General features: G+C 41.6%; 1 protein-coding gene and 1 non-coding gene across 3 annotated transcripts in view; one reads left to right on the top strand and one right to left on the bottom strand.

Annotated features, from left to right (window-relative positions):
* Positions 1-27,782, top strand: part of Zfyve26 (zinc finger FYVE-type containing 26) — a 67,309-nt gene that overhangs the window by 25,568 nt on the left and 13,959 nt on the right. For both annotated transcript variants that reach the window (XM_090344341.1, XM_090344340.1), the window contains 14 exons: positions 746-964; positions 2,308-2,410; positions 3,135-3,886; positions 6,306-6,502; positions 7,451-7,555; positions 7,977-8,099; positions 8,854-9,030; positions 11,526-11,772; positions 12,313-12,408; positions 15,080-15,243; positions 20,592-20,728; positions 23,177-23,208; positions 24,558-24,694; positions 26,014-26,234. In XM_090344341.1, the coding sequence (XP_090200467.1) occupies positions 746-964; positions 2,308-2,410; positions 3,135-3,886; positions 6,306-6,502; positions 7,451-7,555; positions 7,977-8,099; positions 8,854-9,030; positions 11,526-11,772; positions 12,313-12,408; positions 15,080-15,243; positions 20,592-20,728; positions 23,177-23,208; positions 24,558-24,694; positions 26,014-26,234 (2,710 nt within the window). The remainder of the gene's footprint in view (positions 1-745; positions 965-2,307; positions 2,411-3,134; positions 3,887-6,305; positions 6,503-7,450; positions 7,556-7,976; positions 8,100-8,853; positions 9,031-11,525; positions 11,773-12,312; positions 12,409-15,079; positions 15,244-20,591; positions 20,729-23,176; positions 23,209-24,557; positions 24,695-26,013; positions 26,235-27,782) is intronic.
* Positions 19,142-19,245, bottom strand: LOC150054599 (U6 spliceosomal RNA). Its single transcript, XR_016537749.1, has one exon. It is a non-coding gene; the product is annotated as a U6 spliceosomal RNA (small nuclear RNA).

Here is a 27,782-nt window from a genome sequence, read left to right as displayed (position 1 = left end):
TTCTGCTCAGTAACAGTAAAGCAGGTGAAGGCTGAACTGGGGAGAGAAAACAGTGGAGAATGAAGGAGTCCTGTGAAGCCAAACTTGAAAAGAGGACTTTATTAGTTAGCCAAGGTACATCTCAGAATTTAAAGTCCCTCTGTTTCTACCCTACAGTTGAAAGAATGACTCCCATTCCATAAACAGATTTTTTTTCTCTCTCTCTCTTGGTGAGCAAACTCAGCAAGGTCTCAGTCAATATTGAGCAGTCCTTCCCAAAAGATTGCAGAGACAATAGGTGAAAACAGGATGATATACCCTGATTCCTCCAGATTCAATTTGTGGCTGGCTAAGAATCGCTTGTCCAGGTGACTGAATTAGGGGCTTTGCTATTACTTTGTTTTTTAGCAGTAATGACATTTGAACTGGCTTTGCACTCATTTGGTTTGCTTGCTTGCCAGTGCTCTACTACTTCAGCAATGCTTACTTTTTGCTGTGTGGAGACAGAGTCTTGTGGATTTTTTTTTTTGACCAGAATGACCTTGAACCATGATCCTCTGGATCCCAGCCTTCTGAATAGCTAGGAATACAGACCTGAGCCACCAGTGCCATGTTCCCACTTCGTATTTTATATCTACCTTCTAAGAGTAGCACCTAAGTGACAAGATCCCATGGAATTCGTAGAAGGATCCATTTATGTACTGGGTCCCAAACTGACATATAGAGACTGAAGTCTGTGTTCTTTCTCTTGTCTAACTTCTCTCAGAGTCCAAGAATATTCCTCTCACTTCCCTGGTGGAGCAGTCCTCCCAGAAAGTTCCTGAAGCAGAGGCCTACCCTGTGCACATTCAGATTGAGCTCCTCCAGAAGAATCTGAGCAAACAGGCCCTAGCAGGCAGTGAACAGATTGACTACATAGGCACCTTCTTCAACTACTGCAGCACCCTGGCTGCAGTTCTCCTCCGGAGTTTAAGCTCTGAACCTGGTAAGGAACAAGAAAGAGGAAATACAGGGGCTAGGAGTTTGGCCTAGTGGTAGAGTACTTGCCTAGCATGAACAAAGACCCGAGTTTGATTCCTTGGTACCACATTCTTAGAAAAGGCTGGAAGTGGCATTGTGGCTCAAGTGGTAGAGCTCTAGCCTTGAGAAAGCCCAAGGACAGTGCTCAGGCCCTGCGTTCAAGCCAGGACTGGTGAAAAGAGAGAGGGGGAGAGAGAGAGAGAGAAAGAGAGAGAGAGAGAGAGAGAGAGAGAGAGGGAGGGGGGGGTATTTAGGTCAAAGAAGAGTGCAAGTGCTCATTTAATTGGTTCTGGATACAGAACCAAGGACTCCAAATGGATAAGGTTGTCTTGTTTAGCACATGGGAATATGAATGAAGATACATGGGCTTAAATATGAAGTTGGGGATATGGCTCAAATGGTAGAATGCCTGCCTACCTACAGCAAGACCTTGACTTCAAACCTTAATAAATGAAAAAAGGAAATCTCTGGCAGACCTTGTGAATTTGAGGGCCAGTAGAAAAACAGGCTTTTGATATGAATACCAGATTCTTAGCTGAATTCACAGAGCATCCCTCACACAAAATCCCAAGTCCTAAATGCTACCAAATCCTAAAGTTCTTGAGCACCAAGATGACACCATAAGTGGTAGGTTCCACATTTGACAGATTACAGTCAAATGCACTAAAAATAGTATGTAAAATTACCTTCGGGCTCTGTGTATAGGATGTAAATGAAACAAATGTATTTTGCATTTAGTTTTGGGTCCCATCCCCAGGATATTTCATTGTATGCATACAAATATCCTAAAATCCAAAACCCTTCCTGTCCTACACATTTCAGATGTTGAGGGGTACTCATTCTATACTGCATGTACTTCATTCAGGTCGAATTGAATAGGAGTCACTCATTTGTGACTATCCCTATCCACTCAAGTTTATCTGGCTGGGTGATCTTTAAAGCAAAGCTACAGTAAAGATGAACTTGTGGTATGAGTCAGCTTGAAAACACCCTTTACCTAGCATGAATCAACAGGAGGGCTCAGTATTTCTTCATTGCATCAGAGAACCATTAAATGGTTTGGGGAAGCAAGACTCTGATCTATTACAATCAGTGGTACTTAGGCTTGAACTCAGAGCCTGCATACTGTCTTTTAGCTTTTTCTCTCAAGACTGGAGCTCTGCCGCTTCCAGCTTTTTGGTGTTTCATTGGAGACCAGAGTCTTTCTGTCTAGATTCGCTTGAATCATGATCCTTAGGTCTCTTGAGCCAAGATTGGAGGTATGAGCCACCCATACGTGGCTAAGGATCATACTCTTTTTCTTTGCAGATCACATGGAGGTAAAAATAGGAAATCCCTTCGTTCTCCTGCAACAGAGCTCTTCCCAACTGGTGTCACATCTCTTGCTTGAGAGACAGGTTCCCCCGCAGAGGTAGGAGCCACCTTTCTGGGAGATAGCCTTGAGCCTTCCTGGATATTTCATCAAAGAAATCCAGGCCTCAGTGGTACTGTACTTGTGGTCATCACAGAGAGGAAATGTGTCTTCCCTACTTTGCCTTTCATGTGTATCTACCATTCCACTGTATATTCAAATTCACTGAGCTTTGTTTCTCTTTTTCTCTCTAACATGTCTAATGGCAAGTACAGATGAATGGATGAACCTCCACATACAGATGGTGCAAAAATCCTAGTTTGATGACAGTAGTTGTATAGATTATAGGAAAATAAGCATTCTCAAAATATGCCAGTGGGATGGAAAATAATTTGCTAAAGTCTATTTAACTTACAAATTTGTGTCCTTTGACTTAGGAATCCATGTTGGGAAATTTATCCTCTTAACTTTACAGGTGAAAAGTGGTATATATGCAAGAGAGTAGATGACTCTGTTGTCTACAAACAACAGGATAGTTAGGTTATGGTTCATCCATAAACTCATGAGAGTCCTCTCTGAAAACAGATAAGACTAGATCAGGTAGATTATTCCATGAAAAGTCAAGGACAGACCTATGTATCTAATATGTTACCTTTTTGTGTGTGTGTGTGTTTTTTTTCAAAGAGGGGAATGATTAAGAACAAACGATTACATTTGCTGCATATATAGGTGATATATAGGTGATAGTACCTATATATTTAGCCCTCTGCTTCTCTCCCTCTAGGTTGGCGGACCTTCTGACCCAAAAAGGACTCAGCCTAAGTGTGCCTCAGGTCATTGTCAACTGCTGCTGTGAACCCCTTACTCTTTGTCCTTCTCTGCAAAGCCAGCAGGCATCATCCCTTCTGACTCACCTGGGCCTCTTGGCCCAGCAACACATCTCCCACTACCTGGATGACATCCCTCTTTCTAGGCCAAGCTCCCCTAGGCTAAATGAGAATCTCACATCAGAGAGAAAGTTCCATTCCTCCCCAAAAGACTCACCACCCCCAGCTCTAACCTCTTCTGCCTTGGCCTTCCTAAAATCCCATTCAAAGCTACTGGCTACTATTGCTTGCCTAGGAGCTTCCCCAGGAACAAAGGTTAGTAAGTCCAGCTTGTGGAAGGAGCTACGGGGCCGTAGGGAAGTGCCTCTGACTGCAGAACAGATCACCAGGGAGGGTGAGCACCTCTTAGAACAATTCCCTGGGCTTGAGGCCTCCCTCTTAACTACCTGGGAGCTTCTCCATGGATCCTCCGAGCAGGGAAAGAGTATGGCAGCTAGTTTCTGTGGTCGCGCCAACCTCTCTACTGCGCTTCTGGGCCTGCATTCTCCTGTTGCTCTAGATGTATTGATTGAGGCCTTTGAAGACGCCCTGGTTGCCAGAGATTGGCCACGGGCCCTTCAGCTCACTGAGGTGTACGGGCAAGACACAGATGACACAGATGATCAGAGTCGTGTTTGGGATGCGGTACTGAGTTGTGCTGTGGCATGTGGTAAGCAAAAAGCTGTGCCTTCCTTTTTTACTGGTTATAATTGTAATATTTAGCATTCATAAGTAGTGTTCATAATACCCTAGATAAAGGTGTCATCCTAAACTCTTTAATTGCTGGCCACCAGTGGTTCATGTCTATAATCCTAGGTATTCAGAAGGCTGAGATCTCAGGATTGCAGTCTAAAGTCAGGCAGGGCAGGAAAGTTAACACCAAAAAAGCCAGAAGTGGAGCTGTGGCTCAAGTGATAGAGCCACTAACCTTGGGCAGCAAAGGTAGGGACAGTGCCTAGACCTTGAGTTCAAAACCTAGGATCACTGAAAGGAGTCCAAGAGTTAGGTTAGAAAACTTGTCCGAGATAGTAGAATAGAGCTAAGAACTCAAATTTGTTTGATTTTAGTATGGATACAACCAGTATTCCTTAATCCTATATATCAGAATGATTGTAAAATTCTTTCTATAAATGAAGAATAATCTGGGTCCCATGCTTAGAGACCTAGGATGTAGTTCAAGAATGTGATTAGTTTAAAACGTAAGACAGAGGCCAGGTGCCAGTGGCACATGCCTGCAACACTAGCTACTCAGGAGGCTATAGTCTTAAGATTGAAAGTCAAAGCTATCTCAGGCAAGAAAGTCCATGAGACTCTTTTCTCCAGTTTAACAACAAAAAACATGAGGGGAAGTATGGCCCAAATAGTGGATGCTAGTCTTGGGCATAGCAAGCCCTGAGTTTAAGCTGAAATAAGTAAATAAACGTCACACACAAAAAAAGAAAAATTGTAAGCCCCATGCTGGTGGCTCACGCTATAGTCCTGTCATCCTAGCTACTCAGGAGGCTGACATTGAGGATCACAGTTCAAAGCCAGCCTGGGCACAAAAGTCCATGAGACTTTTATCTCCAATTAAACACCAGAAAACCAGAAGTGGTGCTATGGCTCAAGTGGTAGAGTGCTAGTCTTGAGATGAAGAGCTCAGGGATAGTGCCTAAGCCCAGAGTTCAAGTCCCACCACTGAAAACAACAAAATAAATTATAAAAAAACTTTGTAGGCTAAGCATTCTGTGGTTATAACTACTCAACTCTGCTACTTTAACATGAAAGCAACCATAATCAATACATAAAGCATATATATATATTCTAATTATATTTATAAAAATAAATTAAGCTGGGTTTCATGGCACATGCTGTATTCCCAGTGGGAAGCTAAAGCTGGAACTGGACGTTCATAAGACCAACCTGAGCTACATAGATAGAATCCTTTATTTAATTAATTAAAAAATAAAAACAGGGCTGGGAATGCGGCTCAGTGGTACAGTGCTTGCCTACTATTCATGAAGCCCTGTGTTCAATTCCTCAGTACCACATAAACAAAAAAAGCCAGAGGTGGTGCTGTAGCTCAAATGGTAGAGTGCTAGCCTTGAGCAAAAGAAGCTTAAGGACAGTACGTAGGCCCTGAGTTCAAACCCAGGACTAGAAAAATTAATAGTATAACAAAATAAAAACAAACTATATAAACTATGAGCCTGCTCAATAATTCCTACTTTAAGATCACCTTAAGAATCGGTTCTGACGGTTCACCTATAATCCTATCCATAGGAGGCTGAAATATGAGGACTGAGGTTCAGCAAAAACCAGAGCAGAAAAATCTATAAAACTCTAATTTCCACCAGCAAAAAGCTGGCCTAGAGGTGTGGTTCAAATGGTATAGTATCAGCCTTGAGCAAAAAAGCTGAGAGAACGCAGGCCTGGAGTTCAATCTCCTGTACCAATACACACATGCATACACACACCTCCCTGGGAAATTTTCATGTATAACAAGATGGAAAGCAAGAATTGGAAGGTCCATAGGTAATGGCTTTTGGGTAGGCAGCGTGGCTGCTTATAGAAAGGAGAATAATCCCTCCTGAAGAAGGTAAAAATCAACACAGAGGCTTTGTGATTTTAATTGCTTAGGGTTTATTTTCTTATACCTCTCAGCCTAAGTCTATGAAATAAGTATGATAGTGAGAGATCTACAAATAGATCTAAAATATTCAGTAAATTAAAATCATTTATCTGAAATAAACCTCATGCAGAAATTGCTAAGATTGCTCAACTTTCACTGATGGAATAAGTTTGAAAGAGTGCTGTATCTGCAATGTGCCGAAAACATAGAATGCATCCTCCTTTTTTTCTTCTTTCTTTTGTCCTTCCCTCCTTTCCTTTCTGAAAGTACGTGGCTATGATCAAGTTTTCATAAAGGGACATTTAAAGTTGTAGTATTTCTCCTTGTCATGGTTCCAAGTGTAAAAACTAGTTCTAAGGTCACATGGTTTGTGAGGGTCCTCTAAAGATGAAATGAAGGCCTCTACTAAGAAGAGCCTAGGCTCTTAAGCAATTACAGGCCATGCTTGCTGCCTTTGGGTATTGCATTTGTTTTACAGACAAGGAAGGATGGCAATATCTGTTTCCTGTGAAGTATGCATGTGTGAGAAGTCAGCTGGCCCTGCGGTTTCTGGACAGGTGGCCCTTGGAGTCATGTCTGGAGATCCTGGCCTATTGCATTTCAGATGAAGCTGTCCAAGAAGGATTGAAGTCTGAGCTGCAGAGGAAGTTGGCAGAGCTGCAGGTGTATCAAAAGGTATGCATTCTGGTATCAAGAGAAGGAAACAAGCTTCTCGCCTGAGGACAGTCCTCGGGCTATTCATGTAAAAAACACACACTATAGGGCTGACTTTCGTTGTACATCTGGCATCTGTTCTTAAGTGAACAAAAAGATGCCTCCTCTCTGGTTCCCATGTTATTTATTCCTATTGTTTTAAATACATTTGAATTAAGCAAAAGATAATAACATTAACATTGGAACGGTTCTCCAGAGTCCACAAAAGTCTTTTCCCATGTGTATTTGAGCTTAGCATATATATTACATCTTTTCTTAAAAATAGGTCTAAAAATCAGGTAAATTTCAAGAGCCATTTTGAAAGCTTGCATGACAATGGCAATTTCAAAAGGGAAAGATTTTGAGGGATCTTTGTTATATCCAAGCTGAAGGAGGCTCAGGCAGGCAGATTGAGGAGGTGCAGCTACATAACAAATATACAATAGATGCTGCTCTTTCCATGTGACCTAGAAACAGAATGGAGTCCAGAACTTCACTGGAGAAATAAGCATGGCAGGAGAGAAAGGTATACTTCTCACACCTCAGCAGTTTTCATACAAAGCTAAAATGCTTCAGAAAAGATGATCATATAGAATATTCAAGCCAAAAGAATGTCTGTGGTGGTGTTCTGATACAGAGGAGTGTGGGACAAATGAACTCTGAAAACTGAGAATTATCTTTACCAACAGAAGCCCCTATCTGACCTCCCACTCAGCCCTTGCTCACCAGTTTTACTTCCCAAAGACATTCACTTTCCCCTCCCAATGATCTTTGTCCCATTTGGGTTCATCTTCCCCTTTCCTGGACTGTCCTGATGGCCTGCTTTTGAGGCAGAGATCTAGGGAAGACCCTTCCATGGACATAAAAGTGACTTGCTCATTTAGGAAAATGCTACAGTGTGATTTGATGGGGTTTCCTGTCTTTCCTTAGATCCTAGGTTTGCAGGATCCACCATTATGGTGTGATTGGCAAGCCCTGAAGAGCTGCTGTGTTGAGGACCCATCAGCTGTCATGTACATGATTCTGGAAGCTCAGGTATCATTTTCCAGGGTGATAATCCCTCCATCCTCTTTCCAGAGCTTCAACTCTTTAGCTGGTTGTTATATGTATCCATATCCACTATGTTTTTTATAACTACCCCACCTTTTTTTTTATTGTAAAACTTGCCAGTATAGAAGTATGTAATATAATACAATTGAACCTTTTCTGTCCTCACCCTTGTTTCCTGTGCAGAATTTTCTACACTGTATGCTATGTACTGAATATGTGTGTCAAATTGCGGTGTCATTAGGCATAAGCATCCTCTCTCTTCAAGTCAGTTGTCCCAGTTATATTCCACTTACAGTGCCCCATATACTTGACAACTGTTTATACTGTCTAACTTTTCAAACAAAAATTGGATAGGTGACAAGACCAGTAACTTAAAGGAACTGAAGGCATGTGTGTTTCCTTACAGGAGTATGAGCTTTGTGAGGAGTGGGGCTGCCTATACCCCATTTCAAGGGAACATTTAATCAGCCTACATCAAAACCATCTTCTCCACCTACTAGAAAGAAGAGATCATGAAAAAGCTTTGAAAGTAAGACCCTCTGTCTTTCTGTTGTTGCGATTCACATTTCCATTATTTGTAATGAATATATCTTCTCTGTGCTTCTTGGCCATTTGAGCACTAAATAGAATTTTATTTACCTTTTCAGAAGCCTATAGGGGGCAGGGAGTTTGGCCTAGTGTTAGAGTGCTTGCCTAGCATGCATGAATACCTGGGTTCAATTCCTTGGTAACACATACATAGAAAAAGCTGGAAGTGGTGCTGTGGCTTAAATGGTAGAACTCTAGCCTTGAGAAAGCCTAAGGACAGTGCTTAGGCCCTGAGTTCAAGCCCCAGGACTAGGGGTGGGGGGGAAAGAGCTGATATACCATAGCTCAAAATGTAGACATTCATTTGAATGCTTCATTTAGGAGACATTTACTGAATTCCCTGGCCACTTTGCTAGATGGTAGTAGGACAGTACTAATAATTAAGATTAGTCCTTGTATGAGAGTGAGGTGTATTTTAGAGGGAATAAAAGCAATATAAGACTCATTCAGAGATGTTTGCAAGTGCCTTGAGCAAAGAGCTCAAGGACAACACTCAGGTCCTGAGTTCAAGCCTCACAACTAGGGAAAAGGCAAAACTGACTTTTTGGTGAAGCTATGGAGGTGAGAAAAATCAGTGTAGAGAAAGGATTAACCCTAAATAAATAAGCCAAGCATTTCTTTTCTAAGCAAGCCAAGCAGCTCCAGAGTTCTTAGGAAAGCCTTACCTTCCTCTTCTACCTGTTTTCCTGCTATAGCTCCTGCGAAGAATCCCTGACCCTGCCATGTGCCTTGAGGTCACAGAAAAGTCCCTTGACCAGCATCCTAGCCTGGCCACTTCACACTTCTTGGCCAACTACCTCACCACCCACTTCTATGGAGAACTGACCACTGCACGACACCATGAAATCCAGGCACTATACATGGGATCCAAGGTAAGGGGAAAAGGTTTCAAGAAAGCATGTCTGAGAGGAGACTGCTGGCCCCACTCCCCCATTAGAAGCTGCCCTTTCAAAAGCTCTTCTGCCAGTACCTGCTGTCTTTGGCCTGTGCTATAAGCTTGTAACCTCACATCCCCCCATAGCCTGGATATGCTTTTTAGGACTTATCATACTCTTATAGCCCTTTCTAATATCCAAAAACAATTTTGAAGTTATCCTTTGACTTTTCATGGCATTTCTGTATCAGTGCTTCTTAAGCCTGACCATGTTTTAGAACCACTTGGACCAAAATAACAAAAACATTGGCCTGGGTGCCAATGGCTCACACCTGTAGTCCTATAATCCTAGAACCACTTGGACCAAAATAACAAAAACATTGGCCTGGGTGCCAATGGCTCACACCTGTAGTCCTATAATCCTAGCTACTCAGGAGACTGAGATCTGAGGATTGTGGTTCATAACCAGCCCAGGCGTGGAAGTCTATGAGACTCTTATTTCCAGTTAACCACCAGAAACCTGGAAGTGGCACTGTGGCTCAAGGGGTAAAGTGGTAGCCTTGAGCTGAAGAGCAAAGGAACAGTGCCCATGCCCAGAGTTCAAATCCCACAACTGTCCAAAAATAATAATATAAATAATATAGATATACCTATATCTGTATCTATATTATATAGATAGATAGTTAGATATATTGAACAATTAAAATGGTCTTGGGATATGGACTGAAATGAGGATTTAAAAGTACTGCTTGTAATCTAGCACTGGTGACTCCTGCCTGTAATCCTAGCTCTTCAGGTGGGTGAGATAAAAGCATCGAAATTTAAAGCTAGCCAAGGCAGGAAAGTTTGTGAGACTCTGGGTCGCCCGTTAACCACCAAAAAGCCAGGAGTATAGCTGTAGCTCAAGTAGCAGAGTACCAACCTGGAGCAACAAAGCAACAAACCTGGGGCAGTGTCCCAGCCCTGAGTTCAAGCCTTAGTACTAGCCAAAAAAAAAGGGGGGGGGTTGTCTAGTAATTAAATAATAGTTCTTTACTCTGTAACCTTCAAAATATTAATGGGAGAAATTTCAAGCTAGGAAAAGTAGTTCTAGAGTAGTTCTAGTTGAAGGAGGATTTGTAGAGAAGTTCATAATTTCTTGTATTTATTCTGACTCGCAATCAAAATAGAACAAGAGCCACGGATATAATTACATTCTCTTGAAAAATAGAGGTTTTTTTCCTAATGCAAAATACGTAAGTTGGAGAAAAATAGGCAACCAGTGAATTTATTTTAAGCCTAGTGACATAACCTTAAAGGGGGTTTACAGCCATGTAGAACTCAGGCGGTATCAGGGATAGGCAGCCTTTTGACATCACCTGTCAAGGGGTTAGCAGATTACCACCTGGGAACCAAATCCAGCATAGTTTGTAACAAGTGTTATTGGAACAGAGGGTATCCATTTACTTACATGTTTGTTTATGATTGCTTTCATGCTACATAGGAAACACTGAATCTTTTTTTTTTTTTGGTCAGTTGTGAGACTTGAACTCTGAGCCTGGGTGCTGACCCTAAGCTCTTCAGCTCAAGGTCAGCCTTCTACCATTTAAGCCACAGCACCATTTTCAGTGTTTTGCTGGCTAATTGGAGATAAGAGTCTCATGGACTTTCATACCCTGACTTTTTTTTTTTTTTTCTTTTTTCTTTTGCCAGTCCCGGGGCTTGAGCTCAGGGCCTGAACACTGTCCTTGGGCTTTCTCAGGGCTAGAGCTCTACCACTTGAACCATAGCACCACTTCTGGCTTTTTTCTATGTATGTGGTACTGAGGAATTGAGCCTAGGTCTTTGTGTATGCTAGGCAAGCACTCTACCACTAGGCCAAACTCCCAGCTCCCTTGGCTGGCTTTGAACTGCGATCCTCAGATCTCAGCCTCCTGAATAGCTAGAGTTACAGGTGTGAGCCACCCGTGCCAGGCTAACTGAATCATTTTATGCATCTTAAAGCCTAAATAATTTGCTCTTTGGGTGTGTGTGTGTGTGTGTGTGTGGTAGAGCTTGAACTCAGGACCTGGGCATTATCCCTGAACTTTTCTACACAAGGCTAGCACTTTACTACTTTGATCTGTAGCTCCAGTTCTAGTTTTCTGATAGTTAATTGGAGAGAAGAATCTCACAGCTTTCCTGCCTAGGATGACTTTGAACCAGAATGCTCATATCTCAGTCTCTTGAGTAGCTAGGATTGAAGGTGCGAGCCACCAGTGTCCTGTGCTCTCTGGTCCTTTATAAAGGAAAACAAAAGGCAACAACAAAAAAGAAACAGCCTGTTTCTAGGTAAAAGTGCTTGGGATCTTATCTTTTGGGAGTTTAGACTTGCTGGATGGAAGACTCCTAGCAATTCACAGTAGTACTGTAGACTTTTTCAGTCTCTGGCATTCTTCTTCCCAGAAGAACCTCACCTTTCTTTTAAAATGTGTTTATTGTCTTCTTTTCTCTATGGGTGTACCCCACAAATAGGTTTTACTGACTCTGCCAGAGCAGCACCGGAACAGCTATTCCCACTTGTCCTCCAACCCCCTGCTCATGTTAGAGCAGCTGCTGATGAACATGAAAGTGGATTGGGCCACGATGGCTGTGCAAACTCTGAACCAGCTGCTGGCTGGACAAGAGATTGGCTTCACCATGGATGATGTTGACTCCCTGCTTTCCAGATATGCAGGGAAAGCTCTGGACCTCCCATACCCTCTGAGAGAGAAACGATCAGGTAACTAGTGATTCGTATGGAGAAAGCAATGTTTTGATTTTCTCCTCTCATTATTTGGGGTTGGTCATAGTAAAAGGAATTACTTCAGGAGACAAAACTTCTCTTGTGAAAGATTTTGGTCCAAATGAAACAAAGGTAGACAACAATTGGATGACTACCATAAAGGTTTGGGGAAGCAAATATTGCTGGACAGTATTTCTGTCTAGCCTTGATAGAGTGGTCCCAAAATGCCATCATTTTTTTTTTTATGGAGAGTGCTTCATTCTTATTCATCTCAGATAAAACTTTTATGAGAGCAAACTCGGCTAGAATAAAGCAATGAAATATATACCTATAGGTGTCTTCTACTTCTCTTGACTTTTTAATTTGTTTTGAAAATTTTTAGTAGCTACTCTATTATCTCTTGTGCCTTAACATGGCTTAGAAATACTCCACCATTGTCTTAGAGTCATGGTTTGACAGTTGGCAAAGCCCATAGAGATTTGAACTAAATGCCTAGCATAGTGGATAAAGATGCTTATGGCAGACCCCTCTTGGCAGATTCTATGATTCACCTCCAGGAAAGTGTTCATCAGACTTCAGAACCTGAAACCCTGTCTAGATCACCATCAACAGAGTTCTTTACTGCTGTTTCTGGTAAGAACCATCACCAATTTTTCACTTTAACTTTGCCTTACTCTGACTTTCAAATTTTTTTCTTTTTTTTTTTTTTTTTTTTTTGTCTGTCATGGGGCTTGAACTATTGGCCTGAGTGCTGCCCTGCTGTACCCCTTGAGCCACAGTGCCACTTCCAGTTTTCTGGTGGTTAATTGGAAATAAAGAGTCTCACGGACTTTAGTAACTAGGCTGGCTTCCAATCTTGATCCTCAGATCTCAGCCTCCTGAGTAGCTATGAGTGAGCTACAGGTGCCCGGCTCTTTTGTCTTTCTTCATTTTAATAAGTGATACTCTTATTCCTTTACATAAATCATTCTATCTCTGCCTATCCCACATGATTTAGTACATAGTTTTTAACTGTAGCACTGTCTGTAGAGTTTCTGTAAAAAACACTGAATTTCATGAATCCTAAACCACTGCTCCAAGAGAAGCTATACACACACACACACACACACACACACACACACACACACACAAGTGTGCACATACACATTATATAGGTTATAGTCTCAAACCTTAAAAATAACTTACCAGTACATTCTATTGTCTTTATTTTACAAAAGAATAAGAGATTGACATGTGACTTTTCTGAGGCATCCACTAATACGGGCCAAAGGTTAGATTCAAAATCTGTCCATCTGGTCCTAGAACTAGAGCTGCCTATACCTATTTTAGGTTGTCGCCTTTCCATTCTCTGGTCACCACGTGAGAGCTAAGACAAGTGGGGAAAATGCCATTTTCGTCCATCTCAATTGACAACTTCAATGTTGGGCAACCCAAAATCTCTCTCACTCTGGACATGGCCACAAATGACAAGAAGAGCACTGCAAGTGTTGATTTTGAGGATGATTGTATACTTAGTGAATAGGTTTCACAAATGTGGAACCTGCTAATGAGAATCTGCTGGGTTTAATCCTCATGAAAATTCTGTTACCCACCCAAGGAACAGCTCCTTGAAGGCCTCAGCCATTTTTTGGTCATTCTTTTCAGCATCCCTGCTCTCCTCAGTCTCCAGCAATACAATTATTTGTCCTCTGGTCAGGAGAGCATGATTTGGGGTTCTCTTCTGAACACTAAAGGTTGCTATGTTTTTTCATTTTCTCTGCTAAGAAATCTCCTGTGATGCCATAAGAAAAATGTGCATTTTTTGGCTATCTCTGAGAATTAATTATGCTTCTTAGTAACCAAGAGGCCAGAAGGGGAGACCCCAGGCTCATAGGTATATGAGCAGCACTGGGGTGTGTATGTGTGTGTGTGTATGCATGCTTTTTGTGTGGAATTTATACACTGTAAAATAAAAAGTGTAGTACAATGAAACTCATCTTATTTTCATATACCTAGTGTTTACATGTTCCCAGTTGTCCATTAAGTCTTGTTGTTTTATTGTAGTACTAGCAGTTTAACTTAGTCTTTTATGCTTAATACGCAAGCCATTCCCCCAGCATTTTTTGCTTTATTTATATTTGGGATAGGATCTTGTGCTTTTGCCTGGGCAAGCCCAGGCTGTGATCCTCCTATTTATATTTCTCACATAGCTATGATAACAGGCATGTGCTACCATGCCCAGCTAACTATTGCTTCAGATAGGGTTTTTTTACCCAAGTTATACATTAATTGTAATCTTTCCAATCTCTACCTCATGAGTAAAGGGGATTATCAGCATAAGCCATCACACCAAACACATAACATTATTACAGTTGGTTTATCTAGAATCAAATCTAATTTTTCCACATAGAATTTGGCTAGAATTTTAAATTTATTTTCATCAGACTATATCTGTTTGTTTGTTGATTGGTTGGTTGATTGGTTGGTTGGTGATGGAATTTGAACTCAGGGCCTGAGCACTGTCTCTGAGCTCCTTTTGCTCAAGGCTAGCACTCTACCACTTAAGCCACAGAACTATACTTCTGGCTTTTTCTGTCACTAACTGGAGATAAAGAGTTTCACAAACTTTCCTGCTCAAGCTGGCTTCAAACCTCAATCCTCAGATCTCAGCCTCCTCCATAGTTAGACTTAATGGGAATGAGCCACCAGTGCCGGGCTCAGACTAAATGTTTTTTTTTTTGTTGTTGTTGTTTTGCCAGTCCTGGGGCTTAAACTCAGGGCCTATGCATGGCCCTTGAGCTATCTCAAGGCTAGCACTCTACCACTTGAGCACCACTTCTGGCTTTTTTGTGTGTATGGTACCGAGGAATGGAACCCTCTATTACTGATCCACACTCTTGACCCTCAGAATAAATTTTTAATCAGGATCAATTTTTAAATCTGTTTTAATCACTAGTCCCTCACTTCTTTTATTTAAGAATTAAATTATGTCATTTGTCCCATAAAGCTTTCCACATGCTGGTTTTGCTGGTTGCTTCCTTATGACAATCTGAGTCTCACTCTCTAGTATACTGATAGATCTTGAAATTTGACTTAATTTGTGCTGAGTGTGTTTTGGTAATTACACTTGATTAGTTTTGTTTACTATTCCAACAGGAGGCACACAATGTTTCTGTTATCTCTTGTGACACAAGCAGCTATTGATGATCATCAACTGGATCTTATTATTTCAGAAGGGTGTGGAAAATGGTGAAGTTCTATCCTTCCCACTTTCATTTATGAGATGGAATATTGCTCACTTTTTACTCTGACCTCTGACTCCCAGGTGTCTCCATGGCATCCTCCCCCAGCCCAAGTGAAAGGCATTTTCCTCAAAGTCAGCCCCTATTGGAGTTTGTGCCCCCAACAGTGCCCCCTGCCAGGAGCCAGTGGGTACCAGATGAGACTGAGAGCATGTGCATGGTGTGCTGCAGAGAGCACTTCACTATGGTAAGTGGCATCATTCTCAGCAGCTCTCAGGGAAATGAAAGTCTGCTCCACATCATGAACCTAACTTCATTTCTTGTCCTACAGGATACTACTATGTTCAAAATAATTTCCAAAGCTAAGATTTTGGATTTACCTTTGACCTAACCATAGGTTATATTTTTTCGTTTTGGTCGTTTTTATGTCTTGTTTGCTTTGGGAGATTGTTGGTTTGAATTCAGGGCCTCAGGCTTTCTGCTTTTTTTTTTTTCTTGCCAGTCCAGGGCCTTGAACTCAAGGCCTGGTCACTGTCCTTGGGCTTTCTCAAGGCTAGAGCTCTACCCCTTGAGCCATAGCACCATTTCTGGCTTTTTTCTATGTATATGGTATTGAGGAATTGAACCCTGGTCTTCGTGCATGCTAGGCAAGCACTGTCCCACTAGGCCAAACTCTCGGCTCCTTTTTCTACTTTTTTTTTTCCTTTTTTTTTATTAAAGAATTTATTAACATTGATTTTTACATCATATTTCAAATGACGTATTTAACAAGTATTCAAGAAAGGAATCTCTATATACAATCACTGACACTTAGATTTTAGGACATAATTAAAATTAGGCTGAGGGTTTGTATGTCATACATACATATTAATCTATGTAACAAAACATTATGTCTATAGAGTCATAGATTTTTATGTCTGTGTAGTTGTGTTTATATTTCCAATACCATGTCCATAGCATTAGGTACACAAATATTGAGTCATCGCTCTTGTACTGTTTAGATCTAATAGCCACATATTAAGGATACCATGTGCCTTTTGTTCTTTTGGTCTTGACTTGTCTCACTCAACATGATTTGCTCTAGATTCATCCACTTCCCTGAAAATGCCATTATTTTATCTTGTCTGTTGGCTATGTAGAATTCCATTGTGTATATATATATATATATGCCACATTTTGTGTATTCATTCATCTGCAGTAGGGCATCTGGATTGTTTCCATCACCTGGCTATTGTGAATAGTGCAGAGATGAACATAGCTGAGCAGATGTCCTTATCATATCCTGGGTTATGTTCAGGATAGATGCCCAGGAATGGTATGGCAGGATCGTAGGGAAGGTCTATTTTCAGTTCTTTAAGAAACCTCCACACTGCTTTCCAGAATGGTTGAACTTGCTTACAATCCCACCAGCAGTAGAGTAGGGTTCCTTTTTCTCCACAACCCCGCCAGCATCTGTCACTGTCTGAGTTCAAAATCTTGGCCATTCTAATCGGGGTAAGGTGGTATCTTAGGGTTGCTTTTATTTGCATTTCCTTTATGACCATGGATGATTAGCATTTTCTCTTGCTTTTCTGTCATTTTAACCTCTTCTTTTGATAAGTCTCTCTTTAGTTCCCTTGCCCATTTAGTGATTGGCTTGTTGGGTTTGGGGGGGATTAGTTTCTTGAGTTCCCTGTAGATACTGGATAATAAGCATTTGTCTGATGTATTATTGGTAAATATCTTTTCTCAGTTGGTTGGCTGTCTTTCTACTTTAGTAGCTATGCTTATATCTGTCCAGGAACTTTTTATTTTTAGGTAGGCCCATTTATTGAGTCTCTCTCCAATCTGTTGTGACCCTGGGATTCTGTTCAGGAAGTTTTTGCCTGTGCCTATGAGCTCCAGCGTCTCTCGAACTCTATTGTGTGGCAGTTTCAAGGTTTCTGGTCTGACATTGAGGTCTTTGGTCCATTTTGAGTTAATGCTTGTACATAGTGAAAGGCTAGGTTCAATTTTTAGTTTTCTGCATGTGGCTGCCCAGTTTTGACAGCACCAATAATTGAATAGGCTGTGTTTGTTCCACTGTATATCTTTGGCTCCTTTGTCAAATACAAGTTGACTTTAGGTATGTGGTTCTATTTCTCGATCTTCTATTCTGTTCCCTTGATCTTCTGGTCTATTTTTGTGCCAATACCATGCTGTTTTTGTTATTATGGCTCTATAGTAGAGTTTGAAGCCTGGTATTATAATACCACCTGCATTGCTCTTTTTGCCTAGAATTGTTTTGTCTATTCTAGGTCTTTTTTTGTTCCATATGAACCTTTGGATTCTCTTCTAGTTCAGTAAAGAATGTCTTTGGGATTTTGATGGGGATTGCATTGAATTTGTATATCAATTTTGACAGTATGGCCATCCTCACTATATTGATTCTCTCTACCCACCTACCCATGAGCACGGGATGTCTTTCCATTTCCTGGTGTCCTCTGTAATTTCTTTTGTTAGTCTTTTATAGTTTTCATTAAATAATTCCTTGGTTAAGTTAATTCCTAAGTATTTTATTCTTTGGGGGGCTATTGCAAATGGGATCATTTTCTTGATTTGGCCTTCTGTTTGTGTATTGTTGGCGTACAAGAAGGCTACTGACTTTTGCAGGTTAATTTTGTATCCTGCTGCTTTGCTAAAGTGGTTTATTCTAGGAGTTTGGGAGTGGAGCTTATTGGGTCATTTAGGTAGAGGATCATTCATCTGCGAATAGGGATAGTTTAATTTCTTCTTTCCCTATGTGGATCCCTTTGATGTCCTTCTCTTGCCTTATTGCTCTGGCTAAGGGTTCCAGCACTATATTGAAGAGAAGTGGAGAGACTGGGCATCCCTGTCTGGTTTCTGATTTTAAGGTAAATGGTTCCAGTCTCTCTCCACTTCGTATAATACTGGTTGTAGATTTGTCATATATGGCTTTAATTATTTTAAGGAATGTACCTCTTAACCCTATTTTTTCTAGCACTGTCAACATGAATGGATGTTGTATTTTGTCAAATGCCTTCTCTGCGTCCAGAGAAATTATCATATGATTCTTATCCTTAGCTCTGTTGATATGGTGTATTACATCAATTGATTTGTGAATGTTAAACCAGCCTTGCATCTATGGGATGAAGCCTACTTGATCGTAGTGTATAATTTTTAAAATTTGTTTCTGGATTTTGTTAGCTAGTATTTTATTGAGGAGTTTTGCGTCTGTGTTTATTAGAGAGAGAGGTCTGTAGTTTTCTTTTTTTGTTGGGTCTTTCCCTGGTTTGGGGATGAGTGTAATCTTAGCTTCATAAAAATGAGTTTGGTGGGCCGGGAGTTTGGCCTAGTGGTTAAAGTGCTTGCCTAGCATGCATGAAGACCCGGGTTCGATTCCTCGGTACCACATACATAGCAAAAAGCCGGAAGTGGTGCTGAGGCTCAAGTGGTAGAGCTCTAGCCTTGAGAAAGTCCAAGGACAGTGCTCAGGCCCTGAGCTCAAGCCCAGGACTGGCAAAAAAAAAAAAAAAATGAGTTTGGTATTGCTCCTTCTGCTTCTATTTCTCAGAAGAGTTTCAAGAGTATAGGTGTTACTTCATCTTTAAAATCCTTGTAGAATTCTGCAGTGAAACCATCTGGACTTGGGTTCTTTTTGGTTGACATTTCCCTGATTGCTTCTGCAATTTCATTGTATGAAATGGGTTTGTTCAATGTGGGTAGCCTATATTTATTTAGGAAATCATCTATTTCTACTAGATTTTCCTGTTTCTTTGAATATAGGCCCTGATAGTACTTATTTATAATGGACTGAATTTCTTGGATATCAGTCATGATTCTTCCCATAGGGTCTCTAATCTTGTTTGAGTGTCCCCTCGCCTCTTTTTGATTAACCTTGCCAGGGGTCTGTCAATTTTGTTGACTCAAAGAACCAACTTTTTGATTTATTAATTTTATGTATGATAGATCTTATTTCAATCTCTGATATTTCCAATTTTATTTTTGTTATTTCTGTCCTTCTAGTAGTTTTAAAATTAACTTTTTCTTGTTCCTCTAGGTGCTTCAATTTCTTCTTTAAGTTATTTACATGCTCTTCTGTCTTTTTAATATGGACTCCTAGTGCGATAAATTTGCCCTTTAGAACTGCCTTTGCTGTGTCCCATGAAAATATGGAATGCTTTACGAATTTGCATATCATCCTTGTCCAGGGCCCATGCTAATCTTTGTATCATTCCAATTTTAGTATATGTGCTGCCGAAGCGAGCCCCTTTTTCTGCTTTTTCATGTATGAACAGTGCTCTACCACCTGAGCCATGCCTTGAGTTCCAGCTTTTTGCCCTTAGAGCTAAGAACCTCTTAGAATTTCTGCCCAGCGTAGCTTTGAACCACGAGTCTCAGATGTCCACCTCCTGTGTATATTTGGCCTGAGTAAATTTTTTAAATTTATTCAAGTCATAGTCATTTCCAAATAGCCTTAAATTTTAACTTGGTCATTATCAGGAGATAATGTAAAAGGGGAAGAGTTAAGTGTTAGGGATCTTACTTCTAGCTTCCATGTCTTTCTCAATGAGACAACAACCTGATGGTGGTTCTACCTGCTATCTCAGAAGAAAGAGGACCTGGTTTCTTACTCCAGCTCTGCCTCCTAATATCAATAGGACCATAAACTTTTCTAGTCACATGTGTCCACTTATAAAGTAGGGATAATACATGGATTGCCTCATGGAGCTTTTAGGATTCAATGCAATAACAAAAGCCCCAGTAAGCACAGTACTACCTGACAGATTGGCTTACTAGTAATGAAAACAATGGTGACCTTATTTCCCTATGTCTGTTTCTTCATATATAAAAGAGTGTAGGAGGGGCTGGGAGTTTGGCCTACTGGTTTAGTGCTTGCCTAGCATGCACGAAGACCCGGGTTCTATTCCTCGGTACCACATAGAAAAAAGCTAGAAGTGGTGCTGAGGCTGAGGTGGTAGAGCTCTAACCTTGAGAAAGTCCAAGGACAGTGCTCAGGTCCTGAGTCAAGCCCAGGACTGGCCAAAAAAAAGAGTGTAGGATACCTATCAGTCTCTTGTAATGAAATGAGGCCATAGTTGGGGGAAACAATTTAGAGAAAAGGATATTGTTTCATCATCAACAACACCATGTAGAAATGTGATTCTCTCTGGCTGTGAAAGTTACTTCTTCCCCACTATGTTTGACTTGTCTCCACATGTAGCATTCACACAGAAATACTTACTGGGTGCTATTGATTACAAAACTGTCTTGTATCTTGAGTGTTTTCCTATTGGTTGAATGATCTTAAAATATTAGCTTGCTTTCTTCTTTCATCTCAGTTTTTTGTTGTTGTTGTTTTTTGTTTTGTTTTGTTGTGTTTTGCTGAGGATCAAATCTAGAGCCCTGTGTATGCTAGGCAATCACTCTACCACTAAGCTACACCCTCCAAAACCCTGAGATATCCCCTTTTTTCTGAAGGGAAGGGCAGGTGTGCTCATTTTCAAAACAAGCTCAATCACTTGATGTTTTTTTAATAGACCATGGGTGACTGAAACTAAGTGTACCTGGACTGATAACAATCTATCTCTTCTTCTCTCCAATGGCATTCCGCAGTTCAACAGACGTCATCACTGTCGCCGCTGTGGCCGGCTAGTGTGTGGTTCTTGTTCCACTAAGAAAATGGTGGTGGAAGGCTGCAGGGAGAGCCCTGCTCGTGTGTGTGACCAGTGCTACAGTTACTACAACCAAGAGTGAGTTCCTGCTGAAGTGGATATTGCTTCTAACCACGGCACCCTCCCTCAGACCTTAATACTTCTAGGAATCTCATTGTAGAGAGCACCTCACATCTGGAACACTTATAAAATAATGTTTGCTTTAACATTCACACTGCAGTGCCGTAAACTCCACAGTGAATTGTTTGAGGCTAGACTTGAGTCAGAAGCAGAGATGACAGGAAGCAGTGTTCAAGGCTTTTATATTCTGGTCTCCCCAAAATCAGGGCATTTGGCTCTTCAAGCCCCTGCTGTGCCCAGACGGAGGCCATCCTCTTCATCGCCTTCCCTATTTTCTGGCTACTGTTTCTTTATTTGGTTTCACCTGAACGGACACGTCCATCCCTGATGAATGACTGAACAGCACTTACATCAGCTCTAATTCTGGCTTGTTGTCCACAATTAATAAGGCCTTATATTTTCTTATTCTTTTTGTTGTTGTTGTACATGTGACTTGAACTCAAGACCTGGGCGCTGTCCCTGAGCTCTTTTGCTCAAAACTAGCGCTCTACTTTGAGCCACAGTGTCACTTCTGGTTTTCTGGTGGTTAACTGGAGATAATAGTTTCATGAACTTTTCTGCCCAGGCTGGCTTCAAACTTTGATCCTCAAATCTCAGCCTTCTGAGCAGCTAGGATTACAGGCATGAGCCTCTAGCACCTGTCCAACCCTTATACCTTCTACACATAGTTCAGCTGCAGATAAATAGAAAATTGCTCCAGCTTCTGACAGGACACATCAAGATCATGTTTGCTGGCTCGGTGTTAAACAATTTTCCCCACTACTAGTAGCCAAAGAGTATGAAACTGAGACTCCTATCGCACATAGAAATATAGCACAACTATCTAAAAGCAAAGATGCTTTGAATTCACCATATTTTATTTTGACAGACATAACTAGATTTTATATCCTTTTTAGCCTTTTTTTCTGTTTGAATCTGGACATTTTGGGTCATTATCTGCCATGATGAGTATTGGTTGCTTAAAAAGGATGGTATTATTCTTGCTCTACATTTTCTAGCACCCTAGCATAGCATTGCCTATTTCATTCCCTTGGGTGCAGAATGGGAATACTCATAACCAAACTGATGAGATTGGAAATCAACAATTAGTGTGGATATAGATCTTTCACCAGCAGTCACTCAGCAATACTTACTTTACCCTGAAGGAACCTCTATTTTACAAGTGAAATAGCTAACAAAGCCCAGGTGATTGTGTAAATGCAGTGGTGGCAATATACACACCTTAGTCTAGACAGTCAGGAGATTTCCTGAGGATGAGCCTTAGAGGCTTAGTGGGTTTAAAAAAAAAAAAACTAAACTAAACTAAAAGAAGTACACACCCAAAGGTTGAATAACACTGCAGAGGTTGAGTAACACTGCAAGAGGCAGAGGAAACTGAATTTTTTGAGGAGCTGTGAATAGGTGGGTGATGGGCTAGGATTATGACTAATGGAACCTACACATAACTGGTCATTAAATCTAGAAGGCTTAAATAATGACACAAAGGTTTGGGGCTTGCTCTCTGGCATCATAGTCTAGCGTGAACCAGCAAACTCCTCATGCAGGTGATATATGTGCATGCTGATTGTGGCATTCAGACTTAGTACTTGCTAGCACCACCACTCAGAAGTTGATCAGGTGAAGTGGCAGAACAGGTTATAGCTTGAATGTCAGTCATTGGTGACGGGAGATGACCTCAGCAGGTAGGCAAGCCAGATCTTAAAAATGTCTGTCTATTGAATGGTAAATGTAGAAAAGTTTTACCCTAAGCAGCTCCTGGAAAACATTAAGCAAGGACAGAATGTCAACAGATCTGCATTTGTGTGTGTGTGTGTGTGTGTGTGTGTGTGTGTGTGTGTGTGTAGTATGTGTACATATGCATGTGTGCATGCGCATGTGTGTATGTGCATAGAGTATGCTAGTACTGGGGCTTAAACTCAGAACCTAGACTTTGTCCTTTAGCTTTTTCACTCAAGGCTAGCACTCTACCATGTGAGTCACAGCTCTACTTCTAGCTCCTTGGTAATTAAATGGAGGTAAAAGTCAGAGCCTTTCCTGTTCAGGCTGACTTTGGACTGCAGTCCTCAGACTTCAGCTTCCTAAATAGCTAAAATTACAGGCGTGAGCTACTGGCACTTGACTTTGGAAAGCTGCAAAGTAGCTGGACAAAACCAGAAACAATGGGAGATGAAATGCAGCCTCTAGTAATAAATGATGAGGGCCCTTTCTGAGAGTCCTCAGAAATGGAGAGAGAAAGATAATGAGAGAGAGTGAGAGACATTTAAAGGGCTGTTTAGGAGGTGGCATGGACAGGATGTGATGAGAAGCTATGGAATATACTGGCTCTCACACATGAAGAAGAGGAAAAGTTTATTGGTGAGTCTCTGAAAAAATTCCTGCATTTCACTTTTCTTTCTCTGTTTCTAGTACACCAGAGGAGGCTCCAGGCCAATCAGAAGGTAAGGCCTAATTATATTCTCTGACTCTTAGTTTGTATGCTCAAGTTGCCTCCATCATCAATATATCAATTACACCAGATATATACTCCTTGGCAACTCAATCCAACTTCTTTGCTGAAGAAAATTCTTGCCTTTTCTATTAGATTATCTCCCTTGAACTTTAACATATAGTCACCTATCACATGGACCTATTAGCTTCCTGCATTAAGAAAGCCAGTCAATAAGTTTGATCCTTACCTTTTTTTATTTTTGTCCATCATGAGGCTTAAACTCAGGGCCTGGACATTTTCCCTGAGCTTTACTGCTCCAGGCTAGTGCTGTAACACTTTGAGCCACAGCTCCACTTCATTTTCTGGTTAGTTGAAGATAAGTCTCTTGGATTTTCTTGCCCAGGCTGACTTTAAACCATGATCCTCAGATCTCAGCCTCCGGAGTAGCTAGGATTACACGTGTGAGCCATGGTGCCCAGCTGATCCTTATCTTTAATGGGTTATTTCTTCCCCACGACCACCCATGCCACCCCAGATCCCCTTTCACTGTCACCCTACCATCCAATGCTCCCTCATTCTCTCCAGATAATCACTGTAATCAGTTTTGCCCAATACTTTTCCACAGTAGTTTTTTTAGAGTGTCCAGTGACTCAGCCACCCATTTAGAAAGCATGTACTGTCGGCGTTAGCCCTCTGTAATTCTCACTATGCAAGAGGCTAAGATCTGAGGATCACAGTTCAAATTCTGCCTGGGCAGGGAAATTCATGAGATTCATATCCAATTAACTACCAGAAAACTGGAAGTGGTGGTGTGGCTCAAAGTGGTAGAGAGCTAGCCTTGAGTAAAAATGCTCAGGAACAGCACCCACGCCCTGAGTTCAAGCCCCACAGCTGATAAAAGAAGAAAAGGAAGGAAAGAAGGAAAGGAAGGAAGGATCTTTCAGGATTTCTTTTTTTTTTTTTTTTTTTTTTTGCCAGTCCTGGGCTTGAGCTCAGGGCCTGAGCACTGTCCTTGGACTTTCTCAAGGCTAGAGCTCTACCACTTGAGCCTCAGCACCACTTGTGGCTTTTTTCTATATATGTGGCACCGAGGAATCGAACCCGGGTCTTCATGCATGCTAGGCAAGCACTTTAACCACTAGGCCAAACTCCCGGCCCCACTTTCAGGATTTCTTGTGTGAAACAGTAATTATATGACAAGCAATGACATTTATTCCAGGTCTGTGCCTGGAGAAGAAAGTTTGCCTAGTAGCACCAAAGAAAAAAGAAAGAGGACCTCAGATAGCAGGCAGTATCTGTCTCCAATGCACACTAGTGCTGTACTGCATTAGATTGACACATAACTAATTCTCTTCTCAGCTGCAGACAGCTTTAAGAGTGAAAGTCCTCCATATCTGGCTGTGGTAAGAGTTCCCAAAGTAGCTGAGGTGGAATGGATTTTGAGTCTAAATGAAGAGGAAAATGAGCTAGTGCGGAGTGAATTCTACTACGAGCAGGTAATAGCAGTAAAATGCAATGGTCGTTTAACTCTCTTTACAATGTGTGTTACAGAAAGAAATTGAGAAGTAGATGAACACAACCTCACACAACACAAACCTTCACTTTGCTCACTTTGTGACAGGGGAGCAGTTAAAGCAGAAGATGAGGAGCATCTTAGGGAATATACCTGGGTAAAGAAGGGCTTTGCAGAAGAGATGGCATTTAAGATGAGCTTTTAGAAGAGGGACAGCAGTGTAGCAAGCAGAAATACAGGGTTGTGAGGAGAGTAACATAGAGAAAGAACAGAGTTCGGAACTAAAATGTCTGAGCAAAAGCACAGTGTCAGAAATTATAGGGAGTGATTGAAGAATTGGATGTTAATATGGGGGGAACATAGAATGTTGATAGTAAGGAAGTAAAGGGTGGGATTGAGGACTTTTATCTATAGAGCCATTCACTGAGGTAAGGAATAACTACTTGCAGGTATCAAGGACTTACACACATTTCCAAGGATGCTTTAGGAATATTAATTTAGCAGTAGTATGTTCTGGCTGGGCACCAGTGGCTCATGCCTGTAATCCAAGCTACTCAGGAAGCTGAGATCTGAAAGTCAAGATTCAAAGCCAGCCCAGGCACTGCAGTGGCACTGTGGCTTAAAGTGCTAGAGTACTAAACTTGAGCTGAAGAGCTCAGGGACAGCACCCTGGCCCAGAATTCAAGCCCTAGGACCCACAAGGAAGAAGGGGGGGAAAAAAGTAATGTGTTCAGGACTTGAAGTAAAGACTCCTCCACATGGTCAGATAAGCAAGGTGACTTTGTAGTGCATGCCAAATATCAGGAGTTTGCATTGTTGGATGATAGTTCAGAAATAAGAGAGCACCTGTGGACACTCTCCAGAAGTAAGGTGGCAGCCTGGCAACAAGAACTTCGGGAATGCCATTGCACATTATGTGACATATATTTAGTTCTGCTTCTGCTTTGCTGAATTTTGGGCTACTTCCTCCACTGTATTTCAGCCTTTTGGGAAGGATAATTGCTGCTACACAATTACATTTAAAGATTGCTTTGGGGGTTGAGAATATGACCTAGTGTTAGCTAGCATACATGAAGCCCTAGGTTCCATTCCTCAGTATCACATACACAGAAAAAGCAGGAAGTGGTGCTGTGGCTCAAGTGGTAGAGTGCTAGTCTTAAGCAAAAGCTCAGGGACAGTGCCCAGATTCTGAGTTCCAAATCCAAGGACTGGCAAAAAAAAAAGGGGGGGAGGTGGGTGGGAAAGGGGGAGGATCTCTTGGTCACTGCATTCCCTGTGTATGTCTCTCCTCTGCCTTGACAGGCGCCTAGTGCCTCCCTGTGCATCGCCATCCTCAATCTGCACCAGAACAGTGTGGCTTGTGGTCATCAGCTAATTGAGCACTGCTGCAGGCTGTCCAAGGGCCTCACCAACCCAGAGGTGGATGCAGGGCTGCTCACAGACATCATGAAGCAGCTGCTCTTCAGCGCCAAGATGATGTTTGTCAAAGCTGGCCAGAGCCAGGACTTGGCTCTTTGTGACAGGTATCTGAGAATGAATTGCCAGTCTTTTGTTTTGTTTTTATGTGTTTTGTTTTTTGTGCTTATCCTGTGGCTTGAAGTTAATGCCTGGACACTATCCCTGAGCTTGTTTTGCTCAAGGCTAGCACTCTATCACTTGAGCCAGAGCTCCACTTCTGGCTTTTTTGGAGGTAATTTATTGGGGATAAGAGTGTATGGAGGGGCTGGGAGTTTGGCCTAGTGGTAGAGTGCTTACCTAGCATGCACGAAGACCAGGTTCGATTCCTCAGTACCACATACATAGGAAAAAAAAAAAAAAAGCCAGAAGTGGGGCTGAGGCTCAAGTGGTAGAGCTCTACCCTTGAGAAAGCCCAAAGAACAGTGCTCAGGCCCTGAGTACAAGTGCAGGACTGGCCAAAAAAAAAGTGTATGGACTGCTGGGCACGGTGGCTCATGCCTGTAATCCTAGCTACTTAGGAGGCTGAGATCTGAGGATCACGGTTCAAGCCCCACAACCAACAAAACAAAAAAAGAACACTCCTGTTTCAATGGGCTAAGTATTTCTATAGGAAAGGAAATTGTAGCTCTTCTTGGACTAACTTCAATCCTTGGATCTCAGCCTCCTGAGTGGATAAGATTACAGCGTGAGCTACCAGTGTCAGGGTGAATCTTGATTCTTTCATGTGGTGGCGATTTTAACCTTACCTTTCTTTCTTGGTCTTTTCTTCTGTGTCTTTTCACCCAAAGTATATCCTTAAAGCACAGTTTCCCTACCCATACTCTGACAGAAAGTGAAGACTTCACCTGGTTAATTTCTAATTAAAATAATTTTAGGGAAGCACATTTATTGCCTGGAACTTCCTGGTTTTTAAAAGGAAATGTATCCTTCCTGAATGGCCAATGAGTACTGATTAGCCTTTCACAGAACTCAATTTTAACTGAGACATGTGGATAGTAGGTCTATGAAAGTATCTTGAAGCAGGTGTGAAATCCTGAGCCACATCCCGAGTAGCACATGTGTGCGCACACTTACACACACACACACACACACACACACACACACACACACCTTGCTGTGTCACAGAAGGAATGTGAGTCATTGTAAAGTGATCATGGGAAAGACATGACTAGATTCCCTCAGGTTCCTGCACAACCTGCTTTGACTCCATTTATGAACTTGGCAATGAAACTCTCTAGTTCTCTGCTTCCCCATCCAGATGCATTACTCACTGGTTCCTAGCACCAGTCCTAACCAGACCTGGGATGGGAACATTATTTTCTTTTGTCTCCCTTAGACACTTTCTCAGAGCACTTGCACCAGTTCCACTGTCTCAAGTGGTAGAGAACTGGCTTGGCAAGCTCAAGGCCCTGAGTTCAAACCATATATTGAATAGAAAAGAGAAAAAGAAAAGAAAGAAGCGAATGGGAGGGAATGGAGAGGAGGAGGTACCCTGATGAGGAGTAGTAAATTTAACTTCATGTCCTTTCATATCTAAATATTCATTTTCAGCTGAGGGGAGTGGAAACGAAATCCTAATTTCAGTAGGTTCCTCACCTACCCCAAGATACCAT

This window comes from Megascapheus bottae, chromosome 14 (genome assembly GCF_031878675.1).
Source record: "Megascapheus bottae isolate mThoBot1 chromosome 14, mThoBot2.hap1, whole genome shotgun sequence".
In the NCBI taxonomy this organism is placed as follows: domain Eukaryota; kingdom Metazoa; phylum Chordata; class Mammalia; order Rodentia; family Geomyidae; genus Megascapheus; species Megascapheus bottae.
The sequence above is the reverse complement of the archived record's forward strand: the minus strand, read 5'-3'. Positions and strand labels throughout refer to the sequence as shown.